The sequence below is a fragment of the Felis catus genome, chromosome E3 (assembly GCF_018350175.1).
Source record: "Felis catus isolate Fca126 chromosome E3, F.catus_Fca126_mat1.0, whole genome shotgun sequence".
Classification (NCBI taxonomy): Eukaryota; Metazoa; Chordata; class Mammalia; order Carnivora; family Felidae; genus Felis; species Felis catus.
In genome coordinates, this window is record NC_058383.1 from 30679767 (window position 1) to 30692355 (window position 12589).

Below are 12589 nucleotides of genomic sequence, written 5' to 3' on the forward strand. Positions count from 1 at the left end.
AGTGACAGATAAGTATCCCCAAGTCTGCATGAATGGAAAGAAGAGAACATTCGTGGTGGCTTTGGGGTTTTTAGGAAACCGGTTAAGGAAAGATTGGCGCTGGTTTATGGAGTTTCTTTGAAATGGTTTATCACGTTCAAGATCATAAAGGAGTCACCCTCCCTGTTTGTTGAGGTAGGGAAAGAACTGAACAATGGGGTCTTAGAGGGGGTTATGTATAGTCAACACAGATGTCCACAGTCCAGGTTTAGCCAAACAAGCAATGTCAGTCCCTTTAAACCAGGAGCCCCAGGGCCAGTCCAGAAGAGCGAGGAGGCAGACACTGGTTGTAAGCTAATGCCCAGCACCACCAAGGGAGGGCCTTCTTGGTCCCTGGTGCCAGGCAGGACCTGCTTCTCCCCTGAAGAACTCCTCCTGTGGCAGTCAGCCAGCTCACCTCTTCCCCAAACCAATTCCCCTCATCCCAGAAATTGGGACTGCTTCAAAATGCAGCTGCCTGACTGGGATGCAGCTGACAAATTATAGCTCCTGGATCTTCTTTAAACCTTAGGATCCTGGAACTAAAATCACCTTAAAAAAAAAAAAAAAACAAAAAAACACTTTTCTTTCTTTAAATAAAAATGGAAACTAGTATATGTGAGCTTGGAAAAAGGAAGGAAGGAAGGAAGGAAGGAAGGAAGGAAGGAAGGAAGGAAGGAACTTTTAAAATGTAGTATAAAGGATTTTAAACTGAATGTGGAAGTCTCCCTCCCTCCCAACTTGTGTTTCCCAGATTTAACCAGAGTTAATAGTTTTCTTTACGTCTTTGGAGAAGTTTCGTCCACCGTATGTGAATATGTGTTAGCCTTTTAAAAATTGACATGTGACTTTTTCCTCCATGTGTTTACCTTTTTAACTTAATATATTAACGATCTTTCTGTTGCGTCAGCGTAGATCTGCCTCTTTATTTACTTTTTATTTATTTTATTAGAATGAATTATAAAGCTGTTTCACTGAGATAGGGAAATTCTGAACTCTTACCCATCCCAACAACATCGCTAAAATTAAACGCACACCAAACTTGGCATAGTCACAAGGAGAAATGGAACAGGTGACAGTTACAGTGGAGACTTAACCAAGTCTCTGAAAGTGACACAGATCAGCAGGCCAAAAGCAAGGAGTCATGAATGGCACCGGAGATTCGAATCACACCTTGACCACGTTTGGTGGCAATGCGCGGAGCTCCATATTCCACAGTTAGAGAATGCACATTCTTTCCAAGCTCACACGGGAGACTGAGAAAAACTGGCATCTATTCGGCTGTAAAGGAAATCTTGGTACTGCTAATTTCTTGTAGTTGGAACTTCTGAAACGGTTTTCTCTCTTGCCTCTATTTCTCTCCCGAGTCTGTTTCTTCCCATTCCTGCGTCACGCCTGCCTATTTTATGGCCCTCTAGCCTGAATTCCTCTCTGCATTTGGTCCTCCTTCTTAGCTGCAGTCACTTTGTAGAGATTCTTTTGCCTGCTTTTAAATTCATCACGGACACAGAATGTCGGGTATAGTTTTTGTCTGCTCGTGGCAAGGTTTTTCAGGTGCATTTTCGCCATCCCTGGGGAAGCTGGCCGCTGTTTTCTCTCATTGTTTTCCTTACGCATAGTATTGAGTGTGTTCCTCAGGACAAACATGGTGCAGGAATTCTGTCGTTCACCCACTTTGCCTTTCTCAGTAACGCTTCACAACACGTGATACGGATGGTGTGCGCCTATCATCTGCTGGATCGCTTGTCTGACTCCCCTGTTGGGAGGGAAAGATTCGTGTCTCTTTGGCTCACGGCCTGCCCCGGTAATGAAATCGATGTCTTACACATAGTACTCAATAAATATTTGTTGAATGCATTAGCACAGAGGGGCTCAGGAAACCAAACCTAACAAAAACAACCAAAACCAGATCCAGAATGGCATTGGTCATTTCAAATCCTGTTCATTAAAGTATTAATACATTATGACAGGAAGTGGGAAAACCAGGAGTGTGAAGGAGGGTTCCCACTTACTTGACAACTCTCTGTCCAAATCATCATCTCCATACTGAATCCTGTGTGCCTGGGGTAGGACGGAGTGAAACACACTTAATATTTAAGACATCGAGGGGTGCCCAGGTGGCTCAGTTGGCTAAGCGTTCAACTTCGGCTCAGGTCCTATCTCACAGTTTGTGAGTTCAAGCCCCACATCCAGCTCTGTACTGACAGCTCACAGTGTGGAGCCTGCTTCGGATTCTGTGTCTCCCTTTTCTCTCTGCCCCGCCCCTGCACGCCCTCTGTCTCTCTCTCAAAAATAAACGAACGTCAAAAAATTTTTAAAAAGACATTGAGCCCGTGCCCTTTTTCACACTATTAGTAGGATATAAAGTACCTCTTCCCCTGTATGGGGCATGGGGGAGCGGGGTTTGGCCAAATGCACAGGCCAGTTGATCTGTAAGAATTTTTCCGGTACAAGTGCTCACGCAGTCTGCAAGGCCACGCGTACGGTAAGAATAACTTTAAGTAGCAGTTGGTTTGGGACTAGCTTTCAAAGCATGCACACACAATAGGGGCACACGTGATGATCCATTGAGAGAAGACAGAAAAGCCACAACTGTTTTTCATCTGAATAAGAGAAATTAAGCCTTACTAATATTTACTATTAGAATAACTCTGTATCATCTCCCAGTCAGCAACATTGGGGCGGACGGCCACTTAGACTCTGAATTTCCACAGTGCCCTGAGGGAAGCGGGCCAGAGGTCCCGCCTCACTTGTTGATTTGCTTCTAACATACCATTTGCGGTTTCACGCACCTGGTTGCGTGTATTTCTAGATCGTACTCTCTTGTGTCAGTAAATGCATGAACCGCCACGGCCGTTTCAGACGTGACCCTCACTCTTGCAGGGACGCCCTGGCGGAAGGAGCAGACCGCGGACTTGCAGCAGGTGTTGGCCCGCCTGGACAGCGACATCCCGCTGGTGCTCGTCAGTGGCAACCACGACTTGGGCAACGCCCCCACGCCCGAGACCGTGGCAGAGTTCCAGCGGACCTGGGGGGACGACTACTTCAGCTTCTGGGTCGGGGGCGTCCTGTGCCTCGTGCTCAACTCCCAGTTCTGGTACGATGCCTCCCGGTGCCCCGCCTTGAAGCAGGCGCAGGACCAGTGGCTGGACCAGCAGCTGAGCGTCGCGGGCCAGCGCGAGTGCCAGCACGCCGTTGTCTTCCAGCACATCCCGCTCTTCCTCCAGAGCATCGACGAGGACGATGACTACTTCAACCTCACCAAGTCTGTGCGCAGGGAGGTGGCTGACAAGCTCGTCCGAGCAGGTAGTGCCCTGGACCCCGGGGGCTGGTGGGGAGGGCCATCTAGAGAGGAGGCTTCCAGATCCTTCTTCCGCCTCACCCCCACCCCTACCCCCCGCAGCCTGGCAAAGCAGAGAGAGGATGGGGCTTTGGACAGAACTGGGTTCTGACCCCAGCTCCACCGCTCACTGGCCTTAGGGCCTTGGACAAGCTGCCTGGCCTTTCAGCCTTGGTGTCCTCATCGGTCAAGTGGGAGTAGCAGAAGGAGGTCTCTCATAGGGTGGGTGTGAGGATTAAAGGAGAAGGGGCCTGTAAAGCATTCCAGTAGCCCCTGGCCTACCGAGTAGTGAGGTTGTGGCAGCTGCTGGCAGCTGAGGTTGGGGGTCCTGCAGGTGTGGGGTTATTGGGGTTGGACGGGATCTGAGTGTGGCTGTACTGACCCAGGGAGAAGGGATGATGCCAGCGTCATCTTCTCTCATACCTCTGTGAAGCACGAACTTGCCCAACGGCAGGTGATCTTCAAGAGCCAGGCTTTACCAGTGTTGGATGTAACCCCGGGAAGTCCTGGGACGTGGGTGTCCTGGAGCCTCATCACTTTTCCTAGAACAGGGACTAAACTCTCCCCCAGATCTAGGAGACAGGAATGTATTTGGTCAGATTTAACCTGCTATAAATGTTTGGCAAATCACATATTTAACACATGCGTGTGCACGCACACACACACCGTGAAGCCCTCGGACGGCCTACTGGTCCACACACTCCCTTCTCTCCTCCCCGCAGCACCTGTAGTGTTTCTGTCCTGTGAAATGGGTCGTCCCAAGCCGATTCCCTGCATGACCAGTGACTTGGCAGGATTCCAGTTTTGACAACTGTTGGGTCTCTTGTTTTGGTTTTAATGCCTCCTTTCAGATCTTTCCAGAGTGTACTTCGTCAAATGCTTCTAAAATTTGAATACATCACTTGTTTGTTAGGAGGTAGGGAGAGGGAGGTGGCGGCCTGACCCCATAGCAAACGTTCATTTAAAAAAACAAAATTTCTTATACTCTTCTTTTCACCTTCGAGCATTTAAATGTGTTCGCATTTAGTTGTTAAATGTACAATAGGCCCTTCTGTATTTTTGAGACATTTTACAAAAGGCTTGCATAATTGGAGACATTATCCAACTGTTCCATGGAGATGAAGTTGGAAAACTTCTATTGAGGCCTTTGAAATTTCATGCCATGCTTGAGTTGGTGCAGAAAACCATTTTGATGACAAGGAAATGAAGTGTCAAGATGGCATCAGCACCACCGTGGAGACTATTTTGTAACAGAGAATAATGTCAGAGAGAACATTTAATGCCAGAGAAGTGATTCCTTTCATATCAAATGTTAAATGATGTAAATGCCATCCTCGTGGCTGCTCTTTGTTCCCTGTTCCTGTCAACCACGTTCTTGAGTGGCGTGTGCACGTGCGGCCCACCGGCACCCCCCGATGTTGAGACCTGTAGGCATTTATAAAGAGAGAGTCCACGGCTCTAACCAGGCAGCCTCCGGGGAGGCCTCCTGCCCACCCACCAGGAGCCCTGGAAGGCGGCGGGGTACTTGGGATGCGCCAGCCACCTCCCCCTCGGGCCCGCGGCCCTGCGAGCTCTCAGCACACCCACAGCTGGTCCGGGTCTTGGAGGTGGGCTCCGCTTGCCCCGGCTCACAAGGGTGGGGGTCTACCACCAGAATGCCCGTCGATTGATGCAAAGCCCGGCTGAAACCCTCCCCTCCGCCCTGACGTCACAGTCTCTTCCCGTGGGCAGAACGACATGGGAAGCCACGTTCCAGTCAGGAGCTCGCTTGCTAAGCGTGAGCCTGAGCAGAGGAACTAGTCTTACTCCAGCCTTAATGGTGTCAGGCTCTGGAACGCTGCCGGGTCCATCTCCGGTAGGGCCACCCGGCCCCGAAGACTCCAGTATTTCCAGTGCCTTAACATCTCTCTAGACTGTCCACCCCTTGAGGCCACCATCTGGGCCGTAGTGGCAGCTCTCCAGCCCCCCACCCTTCTGGCCCCCCTCAGCCCCGGGGCAAAGCCAGCTCCCCACTCTTCCCCGTTGTCTCTGACTCTCCCGTTTCACCTGGCCAGCTACTCCCCTTCAGCACCTTCTGCGTGAGGTGCCCCCAGCCCTGCCCTGGGTTCTTCCTCAGCTCTCCTTGATCCCAGCAGACTCGTTTGTGTTGACTTATCTCAGTCACCCGCTAGACTCGGCTCCTTGAGTGTGGGGGTGCTCTTGTGCTCATCTCTGCATTCAGGACGCCTGGCTCAGGTCAGTTCCTAGTCAGTGCCTCATCCGTGTTTGTAGAGTGAACGAGGCACTGACACAGCCCATTTATTTGGTTACCACCCACTGTATGCCGGCCACATACCAGGGCCGTGTTGTCGTGGAGCTCCTGGGCATAGAGCTTTTCAAGGTGCGTTCCAGGGATCGAGCATACGTCCAGGCCTTTCGTTTCTGCGTGAAGTCCTCCCTTGATGCTGGCTTTCCAGGTTCATAGAGCGGCCAATTTCTCTCTTCCCACGTGGCCCCCCACTGTCCACACCAGGCACCTTCACGTATGAGACGGAGTCCTGTTGGCCACTGGCATTAGGAACTTCACCTAAGCCTGCTTAACCAGGGAAAAGCAGAGAGACAGGTGTCCTTCCTGCTGTCGCCTGTCAGTTTTAGTGGCTTACCACGCCTGGCCCTTTCCTTTGTGGCCTTCCACACACACAGCAAACCAAGGGCAATGTCAAGAAGAGATCCAGGCCAGATGTGGACCCAGCTCGGTGGCAGGCTGAGTGATCTGCTTAGGGTGAAAGCATGAGGAGGTTGGCTCTCCTAGGGAATGTGTGCACCCATGACTCACGATCCCAGAGATCGCTCAGCTGACAGCAGTGTAATTCTTGGACTCCTTTGGGAAAGCCAGAGTTCAAGTGACATTTCATAAGATTCATTAACTTCAAGACCGTGATCAAATTGGGGGTGATGCTGCTGTTTAATGCTGCCTCCAGCTCTTCCCCCACAGCAATATGATTCCCTCGTGCTATTCCAGTCTCCTTTATCTCCCTGAGTTAAAATGCCGGTACTCAAAAATATGTCAAAAGCTCATCAGAATATCAGGGTAGCTTTTAATTATGATAATTGTGTTGTTATAAAATATCCTTTTAAAGAGCACATCCCTCCTCAAACCACCATGGAGGTAAAACCCAGCTTCCTTCCAGCAAGCTTAATGAATAATTCTGAATCATTGTGTGGGATGAATAAATGATTTAATAACGAACATCAACAATCATCTCTCATTGTTGCATTAATTTTTCAAACGGGATGAGGTAAATGAGGAGGAGGGGTGTTACTATACAATGGGCCACCGTGTGTGTTGGGATGCGTTCTATGAATCCAAGCCTGCGAGCCTCCCCGCTCAGGTTTCCCTAGAAACGGATGCATTCTGTTTCTCCTTTTGAAGCTCAGTGAAAAACCTTCTTTGTGTGGTACAAAAGCGTCGTCAACAGCCAGCGCAAATAAACAGTTATCAGGGCAGGACAGACGCACAGATGGGGAGCTGCACCCGTTATTTTCGGTCTTCCTTTGTACTGCCTGAGGATAATCAATTTCATCACATCCACGGGATGTAGAAATTGGTTTTCCCCTTAATTCACCTGATACCTGGTTGAGTTGCAAAGACAGATAGTAGATAATGAAATCGTGGTTGAACGCAGCCACTGTCTCTGTCCCTCATGCCTTTTTCAGCAAAAGGTTAATTTGTGACCTAGTTAATACGGATTCCAATTTAAGAACTCAATCTTAAAAAACAAAAGTCTGGCTCTTTTAACTGACCTCGTCTCCCTTGATGTCTTGATACCTTTTTTTTTTTTTTCCATTCTCAACATAGAGATGAGAACTGTGTAGTAGGGAGCCCAGAGCGAATTTGGCAATTACGAAACATTCCAGTAAGTTGATCTTTCCTGCAAAAGTTAATGAGTAATTTCACAGAAATAGTTTCATCTCCGGTATTTATTCCTTTTAAAAAAAAAAACTGGAGAGAGAAAGAGATCTTAGCCCATAATTATCATTTGAAAATTTCAAAGTTTGAAAGAACAAAATGGTCGGGTTTCCAGGGTCCACTTTGTAGGAAAAATAAAACGTCTGATTCTACTCTGATGTCCTTCTGAGTTGTATTGAGATTATTTGTTTATGTCCTGATTCCTCCAAAAATGGAATCCCAGCTTTATTCACCTCTGTAAGCCCAGCCTCTGGCCAAAACTGTCATGTGGTTGCCCTGTCAATAAACAAATATTGGCTAAGTGGCATGGAATTAGATTTGATTCACATACTTATCAGCAGAATCATGGATAATGTCGATACTACCTGTGGATCAGTGTTGGCGAACTGCGCTTTGGATGGGAAATGTATCACGTAAAGCGGGGTCTCGGTGAACTTCTTCTGCCAAGGGGCACACAGTAAACACTTTGGGCTGTGGTCTCCGTGGCAACCGCAGAGCTCTGCCTTTGTAGCACCGAAGCAGTAACAGACATACATAAGCAAATGAGCGTGGCCGTGTTCCAGCACAACTCTACTTACAAAAGCCAGGTGTGAGCTGGTGGGTCGTACTTTTCCCCGCCGTTGGCTCAGACAAATCTTCCTGCCCTGCCCTCAGACCGTGTCCACACCGTGCGTGCGTCTAATTCCAGCATGCTTCTGGTGACCCCACCGCGGCAGCTGCCTGACCCGCCGAGGGGTCCGCCCAGAGCGAGCCTCAGGTTCCTCCATGGAGGACACACCCGGGTGAGGCATGCCCCGTTGGAGGTCCCTGTGGGAGGTGATGTGGGGGCACTTAAGTCCAACGCTTGGGTGTTTATTTTAACATGTGTTTGAAAAAATACATAAGTAGCTCTTCAAGTTAAAAATCGTCAGTAGTAGCACCAGTAGCATGCGGGTAGGGCCGAACTCGTGGAGGTGGTGTAGGGAGAGCAGGTGCGCACCAGCGGGAGCGATGGGGCCATATCACAGCACAGGGCGGCAGACAAGCTTGGGTTTCAAACAGACCCGGATTCAGATCCTTTGGTGGCACTCCCCAGCTGCATGGCCTCACATGAGCTGCCCAACATCCTTCTGCCTTAGTTTTCTCACTTGTCAAATGGGGGCTCTGGTCCCAGCCTCATAGGGTTGGTGGGAGCACCAGATTGAAGTGATGTGGGGACACAGTATGTGCTCCACGAAGGGCTGTGTGTCATGAGATGACCCTGGACCCCACCGCGAGCCCACAGCTGGCAAATTTGCTTGACGCAGGGTCTGGCTTTATCCATAGGCGGTGCCTCTTGCCCTGGGATGCCGGCGGGAGGGGCAGGGTCTCCTCGAGAGGGCGTGTGAGAGAATCTCCCCTCGAGGAGAGGCACGTGCCAACGTGACTTTGTAAGTGGCGAAAGAAAGCAATTAGCAACTCTTCTTCTAATACAAACTACGGGAAGTGAAGCTAGACAGAAAGTTTCTTAGCTCCTGGGATGTGCGGGAAGATGGACCGTGTCTCAAGGAGTGTGAGATTTTTCAGTGTGGGTAAGGAATACTTGATATGTTTGCCTTTATCAGAGGCAGGGAAGCCCTCAACTAGATGGAAAAATTCCTTTGGAATTTAGTGACAGAATTTGACTCCTCATTACTTTTTCTAAACCAGTTGATGCGTTGCTAAAGACACCTGTGAATACACGATGTCATAGGCAGGTTTTTCTGAATCTAGCAAATGTGTCCACAAGACAATGGCAGCCATCTCACAATGCCCTTTGTTTAAAATGCATTTTAAGTGGCGCCTGGGTGGCTCAATCGTTTGAGCGTCCCGCTTTGGCTCAGGTCATGGTTTCACGGTTCGTGAGTTTGAGCCCCGCGTCCGGCTCTGTGCTGGTAGCACGGAGCTGCTTTGGATTCTCTGTCTCCCTCCCTCCCTCTCTCTTTCTCTCTCAAAAATAAACATTTACAAAATTAAAAAAAATAAAATAAAATGTATTTTAAAAAACGATCCTAGTGGTTGTTTTCTTAAACAACTCTTGGGGTACCTGGGTGTCTCAGTCGGTTTAAGTTTAAGTGTATGACTTTGGCTCAGGTCATGATCTCACAGTTCGTGAGTTTGAGCCCCACGTCCGTGCCAACGGTTCAGGGCCTGGAGCCTGCTTCAAATTCTGTCTGTCTCGCTCTTTGCCCCTCCCCCCACTGGCACTTTCTCTCTCAAAAATGAATGAACATTTTTTTTTAAATTTTTTTTTAATGTTTGTTTATTTTTGAGATGGAGAGAAACAGAGCATGAACGGGGGAGGGTCAGAGAGAGGGAGACACAGAATCGGAAGCAGGCTCCAGGCTCTGAGCTGTCAGCACAGAGCCCGATGCGGGGCTCGAACTCACGAACCGTGAGTTCGTGACCTGAGCCGAAGTCAGACGCTCAACCGACTGAGCCACCCAGGCGCCCCAAATGAACATTTTTTAAAAAGTTTCACCAGCTCTCAAGTGAGAACGCATCACCTATCCTTTTTTCAGCATCGGTAGAATCCAGAGTTTCTGGGGGCCTAGCAGCTTGAGGAATTTTACCCTCTTTAAGTTATATTTGGTCTTGAATTCATTTTCCCAGGTTGGATCTGTTTTCTGTTTTGATCAGTGCACCCTAAACCATCATGCTTTAGTCACTGGATGTCTGCACGTCGTTCACGCTAAACCTAGATAAGAGCCCAACTGCCGAAGCTGCATCTGGTGCCACGGGATGGGTTTCGTTTCTCACTGTGGAGGTATCCTTAACAGTTGGGCTAATTAAAGTCGAAATCAAGTCCTGACTGTAAATATTTATAAATTGAGAATCTGGCGTGTGTAACTGTGTGCTGGTTTCCAGAGCTAAGTCAACATTTACTCATTCAACAAGTAGCAGGGGCCCGGGGCTAGGCACCGTGGAGGGTAATGAACATGACAGACCGCGGATCCTTCTGCGGCATGGTGGGTCCCTCTCAGGCTAAAAATGATAAAATCCTATCGAAGAACCCCATCCGTCGTGGCCTTTCAGAAACGAGGCACAAGTGCATGGGAAGCAGCAGCGACTGTTTAAGTTTATGAAATCAAAACACTGTCTCTTCTCTTTTTAGGTCATTTAAAAAAAAAATAGCAATTAATGTCATTTTCCCACGAGCAGTGGGATTCCTTTGTGAAACTGAAATATCCCTAGTTTAGCTAAACACTCTGACTTCCCATACTGGTTCTGGGAAGGTACTTTGTAGGTACTGGACTCACTTTCCTTTAAGAGGTATTTGCCCCCACCGTGGCCAACAATATAAGTGAACATTTAGAATACTGTTATTTAAAATAAGCTAGAGATTGCTTTGTTTTTGTTTTTGTGTTCTCATTTTACTTAACAAAAACATTTGCATGTTGATGATTGATTTAGAGGTGAAAGAATGGCACCCCTTTGGTTAACAACGCGGAGGACCCTGTGACCTGTCCTTAGTACAGGTGGGCGAGCTGAGCACACACAGAGGCTGTCTGGCTTCTGAGTCATCTTTAAATTTAAATTACAGACACATGAGAGGAAGGAGAGGCCCTTCTCTCTGGTGTTTGTCTTACACAGAGCACTACCCTGTGCCGCACTGGGAGCCTCGGAAAGGAGCTCCCTGCAGTAACGTTGCCCAGGTGGGAGGGGGCATGTCCAGGGCAGGTGCGATGCTACCTTAGCCACGAACCTCCTGCTGGGTCACCCTGCCTGGGTGCGGCCTTGCGGCCTGTGCTTGTGTCTCTCTTGGGGGGCTGGAGTCTCGCTCCCTCCCAGACGCCAGTGAAGACACCTAGTAGAGCAGCTTTTCTGCTGAGAAAGGGAGAGGATGAACAAGCTTCCTGAGAGCCATGGGTCACGTTCCATCTTTTTTCTTTTTTTTAATCTTTATTTTATTTTTGAGAGAGAGCATGAGCAGGGGAAGGGCAGACAGACAGGGAGACACAAAATCGGAAGCAGGTTCCAGGCTTGGAGCTGTCAGCACAGAGCCCAGTGCAGGGCTTGAACCCACGAACGGTGAGATCGTGACCTGAGCCGAAGTCGGACGCTTAACCGACTGAGCCACCCAGGCGCCCTGGGTCACGTTCAGTTTTACACTGATGGTATCGTCAGTGGCCATGCTCATTGTCACCACAGCCCGCACAATAGCCCCGCAAGGTGTCCGTGTTCTGTCTCTGCCACTGACGGGCAGACTTGAGTCCAGGAGGTGGAATCACCTGTCCCGGTCACAGAGCTGTGAAGCAGGTAGTACTATGTCAGGTTTTTGTGGGCATCAGATAAGATAATCCAGTTCCCTGACACAGTGTCTGGCTCCCGGCGGGTGCTCAGTCACAAAAGTGCCGTTGGTGTTATCCGTCTTACTGCCGTTAACATCATTACCCTGAGGATACTGTGAGTGACTTCACGTTCCGTAAAGAGAAGCGTAGGGAATGTATCTTCTCCTTTCCACAAGGTCACACCCCTGCCGACTGCTGGCTTGCTGGGGTATTGCCAGAGTCGGGACCCCAGACTTTCTAACCATGTTAGGCACCGTGCTACTCCTCTGCCCACCACACTGGAGTCCCATGTCCCCGCGACAGCCCCTGATGTGCCACCAGTGGGTGCTAGAAACCGCAGGGTAAACCAACCTTCTTAGTACTAGTTTTATTTCATAAGCCATTTACAGCACAATTAACATTACATTCGTGTCATAGTAATTACCACTCACTAAATATTACAGCACAGTTCTATGAGTGTGCGTCAACAGTACAGGTCCCGCTGCTCTGATTTTATAGACAAGAAAAGAGAGAGACACAGCTGGGAAGTGGCCGAGCTGGGCACCAGCCCCAGCGCTCTGACCTCTTAGCCATGCTGCTGTCGGCGTAAGGAGCAGAGTGCGCATCGGGCACAGGTGTTGACGGCAAGAAAGCAAGGCGCCAGGCCAGCTTGTGCTGGGGCCTGCCCACCTGCTCACCCCCACTTCCACTCTGCACCTGCCCTTCTGCAGGGGCTAACCCAGGAAGGAGCTGGTCCGCCTCAACAGGGAGGCTTGGAGTCGCACCGTCTGAGGGGTCCGTGGAGCGAGGTTCCGGGGAGTCCATCCCGTGTGTGAGATGCCTCTCCGGCCTCGGCAAGCAGCGGTGTTCTTCTAGAGTGAGCTTCTCAGCTCGTCCTTTGACCTTGAGCATGTGAATTATGCCTTCTGCAGACAAAACAGGGAGGGGTCCGTGCCACCTCTGTACCCTGGCTGGCTCCCCTGGGATACAAGTCCAGGGAGGCTCTTAGCTGAG

General features: G+C 49.6%; 1 protein-coding gene and 1 long non-coding RNA gene across 4 annotated transcripts in view; one reads left to right on the forward strand and one right to left on the reverse strand.

Moving 5' to 3' along the window:
- CPPED1 (calcineurin like phosphoesterase domain containing 1) overlaps positions 1 to 12589 on the forward strand; it is a 110474-nt gene that overhangs the window by 65518 nt on the left and 32367 nt on the right. For 2 of the 3 annotated variants that reach the window (XM_011290577.4, XM_019820939.3), the window contains exon 3: positions 2902 to 3324. The exons of the other annotated variant lie outside the window; for it this stretch is intronic. In XM_011290577.4, coding sequence (XP_011288879.2) covers positions 2902 to 3324 — 423 coding nt within the window. The remainder of the gene's footprint in view (positions 1 to 2901; positions 3325 to 12589) is intronic. 3 annotated transcript variants of the gene reach the window in all.
- Positions 6560 to 7806, reverse strand: LOC109495279. Its single transcript, XR_002150612.2, has 2 exons — positions 7673 to 7806; positions 6560 to 7583 (listed from the first exon to the last, which is right to left on the reverse strand). It is a non-coding gene; the product is annotated as an uncharacterized LOC109495279 (long non-coding RNA).